Genomic DNA, 14310 nt, shown 5'->3' on the forward strand with positions numbered 1-14310 from the left:
CGCGTCAAATAAAAATCTATGACCTTTGCCTTCCCCTTTATGTTATGGGCATAATATACAATATTCAACAGTCTTTGATCCAGCTCAAAATAAGGATCATTTGTTACGTTGATACATTTTAAATCTATTATACAGCAAGTTATTGCCCATTAGTATAGTACTATTAATGTTTATGCATTAATACAACATTTGCCGCCACAAAAGTCTAACATCTTTTAATCAGTTCATTTTAATGAAATTAAGAATAACCTATTTGTTACTTAAGTAGTGTTAAAAATCTATTTGGAAACTTGAGAATATATACACCATTAAATATACACACCATTTCTTTATTCTTCAAAGTGAAAATAATTGACAAACCAATAAAAACTAAATTTAGTATTAAGATCACAATTGCAACAATAAAGAACACATTTTGCATAACCAAAGAACAACACATTTTAAAACAGAACGTATTTTAAAAATTTTGATCCACGAACAAACGTATGCGTGCTGCCAGGAAACTGAGAAACTAGGCATGTATATAACAAATTATATCACATAATTTTATCGTTCCTTAACTTTGATAACTTGCAATATATTTATGCATATCTGTATTGTTAATTACGGAACCTTTACCATTCAATCACAATCTTAATTTACGCTTGTTAATTCAGTCCGGTGTATCGATTGCCTCTAGATTGCCGTTTTTAATACGTAATAGTTGAAACAAAAATAACATTTTATAGTTTTACCGTACATAGGCGTATTTCCACGGTGCGTGGTTCTGTGAACTGAACCGCACAGACTCACACGAAACTGTTTCAAAAGACCATCTTGGTTATTATTGATAACCATTGTTATTCTTGCCACACATATTTTCCGTTTTATTTACTGTGTAATAACGAAGAAAGTATTAAATTAAATTTTTTCTTAATAATAAGTTGCTTGATTTTGTCACTTCTATCCATTTGTGACAATTTTAAAAGGCATATTTTTTAATTAAACTAGCGGTCGCCCGCGACTTTGTTACTTCAGGATTAAAAAGCCTATAATATGCTCGCGTGCATCAGCTACCTTCCGGTCAGAGTCCCGTCAAAATCGGCCTAAGATTGCCCGAAACAAACTCGCCATTGGAAACAGACATATAGACAGACAAGAATTTTAAAAGTTGGTTTTTAGTTATCAACAGCGCAATTATATCACGTATACAAAAATATTTTTTGTTATTCTAGCCATTAAATACATTATGCCACTTCAATTTTATTTATATTTAAGTATAATATTATATTTAGTATAGATAACAAAGCAGGCTTTCATTTCATTCATAAGTGTTAGCATAACGGTTGTTCTAATTCGCTATAAATTTCATATTAGTTGGTTACTTTCAAGGTTTATTCTTCTCTTTCAAGGTAAATAAGAATTTAGTAAACTTGATGAGTCTCTGTTTCGTTTTGTAAAAATTAATCTACGTGAATTATTTTTTGTGTTTTTAATTAGCAAGTTATAGGTATGGACTTGGATAATTTAGCCACCATGTGCCATAGGGACATTTTCAAAGCAATTTTTTTTAATAAATTATTCTTTTTTATATATCACACGTGTGTTTATTATCAACATTGTTGGAGGTTCGAATTCTATGTTACGAATAAAATAACTTACAAAATAGTGAGCACTTGCTCTAATATTTGGTGACGGGGAAACCGCTTTAATGTGGCATACACAAGTCGCCTTGCAGACAATGAACGAATGTCATTACGGGGCCGCGGCCGCCGGCGCTGTTGAACGCAATCGAATTCACTAACAAGATAAGACTTAAGAAAGTACAAGATACGGCCAAATTAAATAAAAAACAAACAATTTTAACCACTATTTTTTACTTATTTAATTTATGGTGACCCTGCTAACATTCATCACCAACATGTGTCAAGATTGTATCGATCGACATACGCTATACCGCTGAGATTCAATAAAAGAAATAAATGATAAGACGATATCGTGACTAAGTAGCATATCATACAGATAGAGGATGTATAAAAATACCAATAAAAATAAACGACGTATGGTCGTACCGATGACCTCACAAGGTCGACCGTAGAAGACATACGGTTGAAGATAATTGGTTTCGAATATTGCATAATGCAAAGTTTAAAAAAATGTAAAAACGATAACTACATCTGCAAAGTCTTCCCTTAAGGTTCTTCATTAATATTGGTTTTACCACTGTCTCTCAATAGACCTCCGTAAACATAATCAGGTAGTTTTTTTTTATATTGTAGCATACTTTCGCTATATTTACCATTATCCCTGTTCCCTATCAACACCATCGAACAAAAATTCCTAATTATTTTAATTTATTGTGCTTTGCCTTACTTTACGTGTTACGAAAATATTTTAGTATATTATAATTTAATAGGAGTTGCCCGCAACTTCGTCAGCGCGTAATTAAAATGTATCTAATAAAAACATAGCCTATGTAACCGAGGATAGTGTAGTTTCCAAGCAGTGAAAGATTTTTTTAAATCAGTTCAGTATTTTCGGAGCCTATCCAATGCAAAGAAATCTTTTCTCTTTATTATATTAGTATAGATTATATTATACTATTTTTATCTCTTTCATGTTCAGTATTATCAATTAGATAATATTGAAGATATTTTAGATATCTATTGGCACGCAAGATTTAAAATCAATGTTAAATCACAACAGGAAAAAATTTAAGTCTTTGCATTATCAAACTTGCTCGTTCTAGTAGATTGTATAGCTTTCTGTGGCCGAGAAGTCTGTTTCGATAAAAAAACAACACAGCCAGTTAAGTTGTTACTGTAAGTCGAACTAGTGTAGTTCTTGTATTCAACTGATAGTGTGGTAAAAGTGGTCGTGCTAAACTATTAAAATTACAAGACGATATAAATATAGTCACTATGACGTATGCATTTATAATAGTGGTGTCAGTTGCCGTAACTTTAAAGTTATTGTTTCTAAGTTTCTCATTGTACGTAACACTTAATGATCGAGAACCCCAAACGGAGGTGAGTATTGTTTCAATTTAATACCTTTGATCAAGTGAAAAGAACTTTGTTTAAAATTAATATCAGTGGTAATATCAGCAGGCATCCAACTTTAGAAGAATCATAGTATTTCTCTATTGTGTTGTCATATAAAAGAGAAATTACAAAGGCGTACTATTTTAAAATCCTTTTAGTAATACGAAAATTCTAGAATTTCCAACGTCTTGTAGTCTTTGTGTTTTGACTGTTTAGCCTTATCACTAAACTGTTTGCTTTAATTTTCAGAAAGATTCGAAGATCAAAAATGAAAACACAACATGCATGGTGTCTAAGTGGAAACAAGTTTCGCAAGTTTTTTTTTGTAAAACGTCACGTAGTAACATGAATAAAAATGTTAAATTGGGAACATGATTGCAACAAGTTTTGTAATGCATTAATTACATTATACTATTTAACACCAAAAACCAGTTTAAAATCTTAATGAATGTCCGTTACAATTTTAAGAAAAATATGATAAAATATTTGATGCGGTTCGTTATTGTTGATGATTTAAGAAATTGTGATATCGTGATTGTTGAAGTATTATTTGAAAATAGAATTAATAGTACTGCTTTAGTTTTTCCTCTTGAATAGGATCTTTGCATTCGTTACTCTTTAACATGCAATGCTGGAGCACAATTCCTTTTTACTAAGTCTACGTCAACCGAAATCTTTGCATTGTTCTCATAACATTGTAACATTAACTTTAAATCTCTCTAGCGACACTGTGAAATGTAAAACTGTGAACTTGCCGTTTCATTCATAATTTTAACGCCATAGAAGCAAAACTACAATAAGATCCTTCAAGAAGCGAGTGCATCTCTTTTTCAAAGTGCTGCAACACGTCTGCAATTCCACTGGTATTGCGGATGTCCATGGACGTCGATGATCTTTTCAGTAAATCGCCGCATGTTTTGCCCCTTTTTTATAAAAAAAAGTAAGAAGCAAATTTTGCATTATGTAATGTCTGCTTCTAGCGATTTTTCCTTGTTTATTGTTGCTTCGCTTCTACAATTCGTACGAGTATTTACATCACAATAGTCAATCGTCTTTTTTTTATTACATCAACTTAGTTTTTTTTCGAAGTTCTCCAATTCAATCCCTTCCAATTTCGACACTAAAAATAACAACTAATCGTTGGGTCCTGGGATCAAAAACATATTACAATACGTATTAAACGGGGAATTTTGATCTTAGAAATCCACGGTAAATGGATTAGGAGGTCCACCAACCCATGTTATGCTTGGTTTATACGTTTTATTATGTATTGATTGTTGTAATGATCAATTATTTATTGGGATATAATTAAATTACTTTGAATAATTAGATCTTTTAATATTAAAATTAAAAGCTGGGATAGTGTTATAAGTTATCGTTTTATTCTACCCACATGATAAAACATCATCCTCTTCACCCTTCAAATCGTAGTTCGTTCATTATTTCTCACTTGATAATAATAAAAACTTTTTGGACCCTATAACGTACGGCCAATATTTTTTTGTAAGAAGTAAGAATAAAAAAGAAAATAAACGCATCTTTTTGAGGAAATAAGATTGGAACTTCACGCGTATAATTTCAGCTTGGTTCGCCATCTGGAATGGTAAAGATCAGGTGAAATATCTGGAGAACAACGATTCTAATGTGCACCTAAGATTATTTCAGTTACAAGACTGAGTGGTGATTGGGTAGATCCAAAATATTTGTATATTTATTACCTACCCCTACTATATTAACTCACATAAGGTAAAACAAGAGCTTGTTAGTTTAAAAATAAAAAAGACAAAAAAATAACATACAAAATATATTTCATTTAACAATTGTAAAACAATAATAATTGTACTTAGTTTTATTTTTATAAAAAATATTTATTTATAATCATACTCATTTATTGTCAAATATGTCATCTCCCTTGTGTATTGTGACCATTTCACAGTTTTCTTTTCTAAGTCTAACCTCAAATTTTTATTTCTGTAGTCATTCGCTTTTTCTACTATGATGCGATTGAATTGGTGTACATGCGGATGATTTAAATATTCCTCTATAAACATCCATTTACACTCTTTAACTTCTCTGTGTGATAAAACTATGTCTTCTGTGAGCGCTTTCATCATAAGGAGCATGTATATATCAGAGTTATTGTACATCATATTGTGCTGGTGTCTAAACGTGAGCAAGGAGATAAACTTACAGTCAACTCCCGTCTCCTCTTTTACTTCTCTAACTGCTGCATCTTTTATATCTTCACCTGTAAACAGAGGAACATCAAATTTCAAACATGGTGGCTATATATATATATATATATATATATAGCCACCATATATATATATATTAGACTTTTTTGACATGATATTGTAAAGTAAGGGTACAAGAATTATTTTGGAATTTACAAATAATGAAATTACAGTTTATAATGTAAACTGACTACAATTAAACCTGATATTAAGTAATAGTGTAGTTTGCACTAATATGATTATTAACATTCTAATATTTTTCAGAGGCAAGCATTTCATATTTTTTGATACTTTAGGGTAGGGAGCTCCCTTTGACACCACCCTGGCGTTGCTCATATTCAGAAATAAAATATATTGTTTGCAGTGACTACTATGTCCTGGCCTGTTTATCAGACTTTCAGCATTCAATAAATACTTGTAGGCAAACAATTCTCACCTTGCTCCACATAGCCACCTGGGAGCTTCCAATGAGGGTATTCATAGTGTTTTTCTGATATGGCCAAAAGCTGGTTTCTGTTATTAAACACCAAAGCACCTACACCCAAATTGGTGTGACATGCCGGAGGTAGATTAGGCGTAGAGTCAATGGGGAGCCATTTGTACATCATAACAAAGTCATCTCTGGCATGATGGAAATTAAAACCTTTCTATGAACACCAAGTTGTGGTTAAAAATAACAAACTAATATAAAACAATCACTTGTTCAATGTAAAACTTTTCAATTACCTCTGCTAGTATTGGAACATAGAAGGAATCTTTTATGTTAACTTTAAACCAAATGCATCTCTTTCCCTCTGAAGACCATTTCTGTATTGAAGCTGAAATCACGTTATGTTAAATAAAAGTTGTTGACCATTAAAATACCTAGTTAATTAATATTCATATTTTGATACCTTCAAGAGTTTTTGTTAATTGTGTTCTTTCACAATGTACTAATGCAGTATTTACTGTTATTCCATTAAACCTATCTGTTTCACCTACAAAAAGATAGCCTGTTTGAAGATTGCTATGATTACAAAATTTTCTGAAAATAAATAAATCATTATTGAGTTATCATTCTTTAAAACGTGAGTAAAACTTCTCTACAAACATCATCTTTTCTAGTTATTACCTAAATGGTATGAGAGAGTTTCTTATCACATATCTGTATAAAAAGGGTAATTTACAAAGTTTATTTACAGGCATGATGAATAAACTAAAACTACATCACTCTAACTGTAAATTACAATCATTATTTTTGTTAACATATACCTTCTTATGGGACTATAAGTAAGAACAAAGTCCCACAAGGAACTTACGATAAGGCAGTTTTTACTTTTTAGTTGTTTGACATTGACAGACGGGTGTTAAGAAAAAATTCTTCCGAAAGTCGTCCCTGTTGCAACACCAAACGATTGAGTTGTACCTGGTCTAGTAGCAATTTATTACTATTTAAATTGATACATCCAAGCACAATAACAAAAACCTATAAGTTAAAACATCATGCGTGATATTTTATGGAATTTCAATATTATAAAAAAATGGGAATATTAAAATGTGCAGCTGCTATTTTGGATATAGAAAATATTAATAAAAAAAAAGATTACAGCTGCTACTCCCTCATTGGTCAAAATGGTCAAAATATAACGTTGTAAATTCTTAACTGAGTTGTAAAGACGATATTGTCAGCATGTCTGCACATATTTTCCTACGACCAAAGAACTAACTTTGTTGCTCAGACTTTTACGACTGCCATTTTTTTGACATTCGAGTTTGAAGTGGTTTATTTTGGCTTTTGACCACATATATTTTGGCTTATCCCTCTAGATAATGAAAAACTCTGGGGTGTGATCAATATTCAATGTTTTCTATAAAGATAGATAGAGTTCAGTATCTATATTGGGCTCTTGTGGACTTTTTTTATCTGTTCATACAATACAAGCGTTGATAAATAACTATACTTGTCTTAACATTTGAAAAAATGCTTAGTAGAGAGAGCTGAGATTTTGATGGAATCGCAAAAGTCTATTGAATAGATTTTTAGTTATCTAATAGTATATATTCATACTGTGAAATTACAGTGACGATAACTGACACATACACCTGACATCTAACGCGTCTAACGCCCAACGCCAACGCTGAACTGAATGCTACTGACATTGACATGACTTCTCATCTGACAGAACATTATCACAGTATCAGTACGTGAACTTGATAAAATTACAAAATTAAAATGATAGAAAGGTTTGTTAAAATGAGATAGATCAACTTCTATGACAGTATACGTAACATACAAGTGCAAAAATGTATTAAAATATGAGCAATTTATTTAACTTTTAAAAGACTACGTTTTGAGACTTGTTAAAATTTTTCTTGAACTCTTAAATGTTTTATGGAATTATTACAAATCTAAAACAATTATCTAACAAAAACTAATTATTGCGATAAGAAAAATAACTGCGTATATAGACATTGAACCTTGACTTTGACGAAACATTACTATTGTAGTATATTTCCATTGTTAGTTAATTATTTTGAAAAATAGTCTGCAAAACTGTTAGCTGACTACAGAAGATGGCTTCAAAAACATTTGAAGGTGTTTTAGATAGATACAATGGTATAACTGTAGATTCTCAAAAGGAACAATGTGAAACTAGTGATTTTCAAAGGAAACTAACAGGCAAGTTGTATAAACATTCCTCCATATTTTTATAATGGGAAATTACCTTACTCTAATATTAACTCCATTATATTCTCTATTAAAATGTTATCCAGTTAGTATATATTTATCAAGGCTACATTAGTTAAATCATTTTTTAAATTTCTTTTCAGAATCATTGCAGAAATGGGATACTGAAGGAAGAAGATGCATATGGTTCAAGATTAACATAAAAGATGCTGCTTGGATTCCAATATTAGCAAATGTGAGAACTGATTTTAATTATTTATAATTATAATTATTTTGATGTTAAAAGAAAGTAAATAGAGAAAAATATTATGTCTTAGATGTTACTTGATTCTTCACATATATAATATACAATTAACACAAAAATTACTTCAGTGAACAACCTATATTTAATTATTTACTACTACTACTGCAACAAACAAAACAAACTGCACTTTACACTAAAATTCAAGAATTCCAAAAAAATCTGGAGATACACTTTTTGTCACACAACTGTAACTATGTACAGCTACCATTGTTTTAAAACTAGCTGTTTTCATGTGGATTCATCTATATGAAACTCCATTCATTTTCATTCACGACAATGATATCAGCTCACTTCTCAAAATGTTCATAAAATTACTAAAACAGTCAAAAATTTTGTATTTGCCATCATGTCTGTATATGAAATTATATATATTGAATATTTTCAATATATATAATTTCCTTATTAGAATAAAGTTTTAAATTAATTTCCAGGAAGGTTTTAATTTTCATCATTCGGGTGAGAGTTTTGTAACTTTGTTCAAATGGTTACCAAAAGACAGCACATCAAATTTGCCACCAATATGTCACACAAGTATCGGTGTGGGTGGCTTAGTGTTTAATGATAACAATCAAATATTAGTTGTTATGGAACAACTTTATGACTATCCACATTGGAAGCTGCCTGGTGGATATGTAGAAAAAGGTATTTTTAAACATTCATAAATAATGTAAAATATGTAGTGGATTGATAAAACTTTAGTATCTAATATATAAAATTCTCGTGTCACAGTTTTCGTCACCGTACTCCTCCGAAACGGCTTGACCGATTCTCATGAAATTTTGTGAGCATATTCAGTAGGTCTGAGAATCGGCCAACATCTATTTTTCATTTTGTTTTTTTTTTTTAAACTGCGCGCGGACGGAGTCGCGGGCGACAGCTAGTAATTATTATAATTAAATAGAACAGAAAAACGTTTGAACACATTTTAAAATGAATACCAATTAGAAAACTAAGTATATTGATGATGTAATAGAAAATAACTCATAGCTTATTCTGTCTTCACTTTCATAAAAAAAATCATAGTGGTATAAAATATAGACAGTGGAAACTTTTATATTTGACATATGATATTTTTCAGGGGAAGATATAAAAGACACTGCTGTTAGAGAGGTAAAAGAAGAAACTGGTATTGATGCAGTTTTCGAATCCATGGTAACTTTGAGACACACACATAAAATGATGTTTGGTAATTCTGATATATACATAGTTGTATCACTTAAAGCTACATCTGATGTAATCACAAAATCTGATGATGAAATCAAAGATTGTAAGTGGATGGATATAGAAGAATTTTTAGAACATCCACATGTACATGAATTTAACAGGTTTATTTTAAAACAAGCATTAGATTTAAAGGAAAGAAAACTGAAATTAGCTCTTAAAAAGAGTAAAGTTACGATATCAAAATTTTCAAGGGAAATTACTTCTTTAATAGTAGATGACTTGTAATTACTTAAAAATATATAATATGCAACATTTTTGCCAAACAAATGAATAATATTGTGGGAAAGAGGAAGTTAACATTGGGCACAGGAAAGGGATGAAGTTAATATGGTAAAAAATATGTTCACGGAAATATACAAATTTGCTTAGAAAGGTGGCTTCAATTTATTGATCTTACTTTAACCAATTTAAAATTATAAGAAATTATTATTAAAAAAAAAATTAATAATTACATGTTTTTTTATTTCTCAAACCACTGATCAAAGCAATTAAACTCCAAATGCCAACCATGCTGTCTGTTAAACACTTTTCATATGCATAAGCCAGTGAGATTTCTTAACCGATAAAGGCAGTGAACCCTTTTAAATGACTTACTGCAAGATTGTATTTGACAGAATTGGAAACATAAACTAGAAAATGGCTAATGTGTAGAAATATTGCTTACAGAATAGAAAATAAGGTGGGAAAGTACATCAATTAAAATGTTTTTAAATTATTAAAATGGTACTTGTATAGCTTTTATGAACAAAAAAATGCAATTTTAATTATATTAATGTGATATTTTTATTATTTTCACAAAAAACATTACATTTATACACAAATTTAGAATAGATATATATAAAAATGTTGATGACATTTAAAACTACACAAACAAAATTAAAATTTAATTATTCATCTGAATATATTTAATATTTTCAAACCTAATAAAAACCCACCACAAACCACATAATTCCATAAGAAATAATAAATATATTAACAAGCAATTGTGTGTGTTGAAGAAATACTATATTTCAATCATCTTTATAAATTAAACAAGTGATTAACAAAATTACTTCTAATCTTAACAAAAATGTACATCATAATGTAATTATTACATCTTGAACTTTTATGTACAAAACAAGAATAGCTTTAATTGTGTTCACATGATATATGTAGATAATAATAATACACATTTAAGTTACTTATTTCACACTTTAACACATGCAATGACACCCAATGAGTTCATTGTAGTAAGTGAAAATCATAGTAGCATTGAATGTGTTAATAGAAATATTGTACTACTGTTATATTACCACCAAAACCTAAAAAAAAATGGACATACTTAACATCCGATCAAACTTTATTATGAAATAGATTCCAAGTTCATTCCAATAAATTTCACACATACAAAATGTTACTATAAAAATCCTAACTAGAAAATATTTTAAGGCATGTATGAAAATAACTTAAGAACAAGGATAATTGAATAAAAAAAGAAGTTTGAATACATTCAAAGCCGAGAAAAGTATAACTATTTGACAACAGTTGTAGTTAAGGCCTGAAAGTTTCTCAAAAAAGATCACAAAATCAAAGCAAATCAGCAATGCATCAGAAAGATGAAACTGGCTAGAAAAATTTACCACTGTGCATTTAATTCATTTTACAACATAACCAGTATATGTCTTAACTCCCATTCAATTAAAGGTGCTTAAAAATATGTCTATTTCACAATTTTAATTCACATGGCTAAGTATAAAAGATGTACATTTATAATAAAATAGTGTTTCAGTAATAGGCTGTATAATGTTTTCTTGCTGTTTAATTTAATGGAAAACATCAAAAGCTGAAATGTTAACTTAATTTTAATCCAATTCTGGAGCCGTTGGTTTAGAACTCTGGTTCTCACCTTCATCATCAGAACTGTCAAGATCTCCAATGATCGTTTTTAGCAGTCCACCAAACATCGAGTTTTGATTCTTATTGTTCTTTCGATTATCTATGCCAAACCAGACTCTACCAATATTTTCCAAGTAATCAGAATAATTGGAATCTCTTTTTAAGCTTATGTCATAGCATTTTCTTAAGATTTCAAATTGAACTGTGTTTTTCCTAGAACAATAACAAATTATTTATTAATAAACATTATATATTAGTTCAACTGCATTAAACATGTCAATTACATGGAATAAATTTTAATTTTTTTTAAATAATGCAAAGGTTTATTTAACTCAAGCATTTTTATGATTATTAGATTTTGGGAGAAGAAATATTACAATAAACTATTTTAGAGTAAAATATTAGAAGTTTACCCCAACTACATAATAACATAAAAGTCTACATAACTAAAGGTACTTTGAGGCACTAATATGGATTTATTGAGAAAAAATATTTTTATTGAGATATATAAATATTGTTGAATACTCACTGTTCAATTGACTGTAGTAAAAACCACAAAAAGTTAAGTAAAGGAAATGAGTATGGGGGACCTACATCATTTCTTATACTAGGATGTAAACTAGTATATTTTTTGAAGGTATCTCTTGCCATTTGAATGTTTTTTAAGCAAAGAAATTGCAACACCGCTTGTGCTATAAACAGATCAATTTCTGCTTTAAGTCCCCTTGTTGATTGTAATTCTATCAGCATGTTAGCATATACTGTTCCATTACTTGAGTGTAAGAAATGTTTATGTGCTGCAGGATATCTTTTCTCTTTCCAGTACACTTCTGCAATTTTCTGTAATCAAAAATTGTTCTTTGAAAAAACCTTACTCAATGTCTATATTAGACAACATCTTAAAGGTTGAATACATTATCAACATTTTTATTTCATTGAACTCCTCTATAGTACACAGATGACTGATTGCAATGGACCCAGTGACTTGTAGTAATCACTAAAAATTAAAGGAGAGTATATAACAATTTTTTATTTACAATTAACACACTTTATGTTGTTCATAGTTAAAAATTTTGGTTACTGGTAATAAATTAAAATTACCTGGTGCAGTAGAGGATGGCCTTTTTTGCTATTATCCATAGACCATTTTACAGCATTTGTTAAGTATGTATCTCTTTCTGGGATGCCTGAATGCATTAATTCAAATAATTTTGCTATCTTTTCAATCCACTCTTCACTAGGCTTTGTTTCTGATTTATTTAGAACATCTACTAGTAGAATAGCTAAATCAGCGCCACTGCCCTGTTGATCGCGCAGTAGAAGTAAAGTCGATCCTTCGTACAGCAATTTGAACAGATGTTCATATTTCTTCTGGCTTAAATATCTGGAATATAATGAGAATATTGATCATACTCACGATAGAAGTTATATGATGTATTAAAGGTTTTAAGGTTTACCTGAAGTACAACGTTCTGTACATTTGATGTGCTTCATAATATTGACCTGCATTTACTGACGCTTCTAACTTTTCTAAAACTCTGCTAACACCTCTTTCACCTCGTGTGGCCATTATTATTTTTTTAAGACTATTTTGGGTTTACTACAGCCACATTACATATGATAATTTATGACTTATGCCTACACTACAATCTGTCCCGCTTGTAAAGTCATTTTAATTTTATCATTCAGGGTAATATAATCAAAATCTTACTAATTTAACAAAGACTTACGAAATGTCAAAAATTTCGTAAATATGAAAGTGTAAGAAAAAGACCACAGAACAGATGACGTTCTGCCAAAAGTCAGTGAAAGTATGGTCTTTTCGTTCTTAAACCATACATGATACAAATTAACACACAAATTTAGTTAATTACAATTTAGTATCATTTTTATAACATTAATATTTTTTTCTCAGATATCTTACTTCTTACTAATATTAAAAATGCGAATGTTTAGATGGATGGATGGATGTTTGTTAGGAGGTGTCTCCGGAACGGTTAAACGGATCCTGATGAAATTTGGCTTGGCACAGATGTAGAACATAGTCTGGAAGAACACATGGGATATTTATTACGTTTTTTTAATTCCGTGCGGACGGAGTCGAGCGACAGCTTGTAAAATATATATTCAATTTATACAATCATATTGAAGCTATTTTAATAAAGTCAGTGGTGGCGCTACTGTCGTTAGCATTACGAGTTGTAGTGTTGTAAATTGTATTTGTAATACTATGTAATACTCGTCGTAACTGTCCCAACATAGGTATATCAGTAAGCGATCTGCTATCTGGTGAATTAAAAAGCTCTTGAAATAAACTGAAAAGAAGATAATCAAAACAGATACGAAATTCATTATCACAATTTACACTCTTTTGTAACAGAAAATTATTTTATTACTTTCTATCATTCTAAAGGTAGAAAGTAATATTCTGGCATTAAATAAATTCCAAAATAACTAAGCATAAAAGGATAAAAAATATATGTGACTCGAATGTTCATTGAGATGGAAGTAGCGCAAGCTTGGTTACAGCACAATAAGTATTTCTTACTGGCTTCACTGCGAACTGCAAAATCATTTAGAAAATGAACTTACAACAACTGATTTATTGATATTCCCTAAAGTTTGTATGCTTTTTAATCTAACATCAATTTAAACAAGCTCAAATATTGTTAAGTTCCCTTTGTAACATACATACAACGACTGTAGCCGAAAGAGGTAGGCAGACAATACGGCTTTATATCCGTACATCTCTCTTGTTCTAATTATATTAATATTTTTTTTGTTGTAGGAAATATTCGTTAGTTTCTTGTTGAGGCTACCTTAAAGTAAAGAGTTATTGTTTTAGTCCGTACCTTTATCCGACAGCGTTGCATTGATACTTTCAAGTCGTTGAATCTTTTCATAGAACTACAATAACGTTATTTTTTGCTTTTCATACAGTGTATCCGTAGCACAATAGATTACATTGTATTCATAGTTTCA

At 30.0% G+C, this 14310-nt stretch overlaps 3 protein-coding genes across 3 annotated transcripts; 1 reads left to right on the plus strand and 2 right to left on the minus strand.

Moving 5' to 3' along the window:
- Positions 1-4891: 4891 nt before the first annotated feature.
- Positions 4892-6743, minus strand: LOC106718077 (nudix hydrolase 8). The gene is made up of 5 exons (XM_045679793.1): positions 6369-6743; positions 6151-6281; positions 5984-6075; positions 5694-5904; positions 4892-5271 (listed from the first exon to the last, which is right to left on the minus strand). The coding sequence occupies exons 1-5, from the start codon at positions 6440-6442 to the stop codon at positions 4892-4894; spliced, it is 888 nt and encodes a 295-aa protein (XP_045535749.1). The 5' UTR covers positions 6443-6743.
- A 938-nt stretch (positions 6744-7681) lies between these two features.
- LOC106707518 (nudix hydrolase 8) lies at positions 7682-9849 on the plus strand. Its single transcript, XM_045679795.1, has 4 exons — positions 7682-7916; positions 8069-8160; positions 8661-8871; positions 9308-9849. The coding sequence occupies exons 1-4, from the start codon at positions 7811-7813 to the stop codon at positions 9676-9678; spliced, it is 780 nt and encodes a 259-aa protein (XP_045535751.1). The 5' UTR covers positions 7682-7810; the 3' UTR covers positions 9679-9849.
- Positions 9850-11234: 1385 nt separating this feature from the next.
- On the minus strand, positions 11235-13105 carry LOC106718113 (Golgi to ER traffic protein 4 homolog). Its single transcript, XM_014512119.2, has 4 exons — positions 12786-13105; positions 12430-12712; positions 11858-12168; positions 11235-11541 (listed from the first exon to the last, which is right to left on the minus strand). Exons 1-4 carry the CDS (start codon positions 12896-12898, stop codon positions 11295-11297), a joined length of 954 nt encoding a protein of 317 aa, XP_014367605.2. The 5' UTR covers positions 12899-13105; the 3' UTR covers positions 11235-11294.
- Between the last annotated feature and the right edge of the window lie 1205 nt (positions 13106-14310).

The sequence above is a fragment of the Papilio machaon genome, chromosome 10 (assembly GCF_912999745.1).
Source record: "Papilio machaon chromosome 10, ilPapMach1.1, whole genome shotgun sequence".
Classification (NCBI taxonomy): domain Eukaryota; kingdom Metazoa; phylum Arthropoda; class Insecta; order Lepidoptera; family Papilionidae; genus Papilio; species Papilio machaon.

Bases quoted from the DNA above. Each gene is read 5' to 3' on its own strand.
- LOC106718113 (XM_014512119.2), bottom strand. From the start codon at position 12,898: ATGGCCACACGAGGTGAAAGAGGTGTTAGCAGAGTTTTAGAAAAGTTA. The intron at 12,713-12,785 runs GTAAACCTTAAA...ATTATATTCCAG, and splicing joins TACAGAACGTTGTACTTCAG to ATATTTAAGCCAGAAGAAAT. The intron at 11,542-11,857 runs GTGAGTATTCAA...TTATTGTTCTAG, and splicing joins TTACTACAGTCAATTGAACA to GAAAAACACAGTTCAATTTG.
- LOC106718077 (XM_045679793.1), bottom strand. From the start codon at position 6,442: ATGCCTGTAAATAAACTTTGTAAATTACCCTTTTTATACAGATATGTG. The intron at 6,076-6,150 runs GTATCAAAATAT...ACGTGATTTCAG, and splicing joins ATTAACAAAAACTCTTGAAG to CTTCAATACAGAAATGGTCT. The intron at 5,272-5,693 runs GTGAGAATTGTT...CTCTGTTTACAG, and splicing joins AGGTGGCTATGTGGAGCAAG to GTGAAGATATAAAAGATGCA.
- LOC106707518 (XM_045679795.1), top strand. From the start codon at position 7,811: ATGGCTTCAAAAACATTTGAAGGTGTTTTAGATAGATACAATGGTATA. The intron at 7,917-8,068 runs GCAAGTTGTATA...ATTTCTTTTCAG, and splicing joins TTTTCAAAGGAAACTAACAG to AATCATTGCAGAAATGGGAT. The intron at 8,872-9,307 runs GTATTTTTAAAC...GATATTTTTCAG, and splicing joins TGGTGGATATGTAGAAAAAG to GGGAAGATATAAAAGACACT.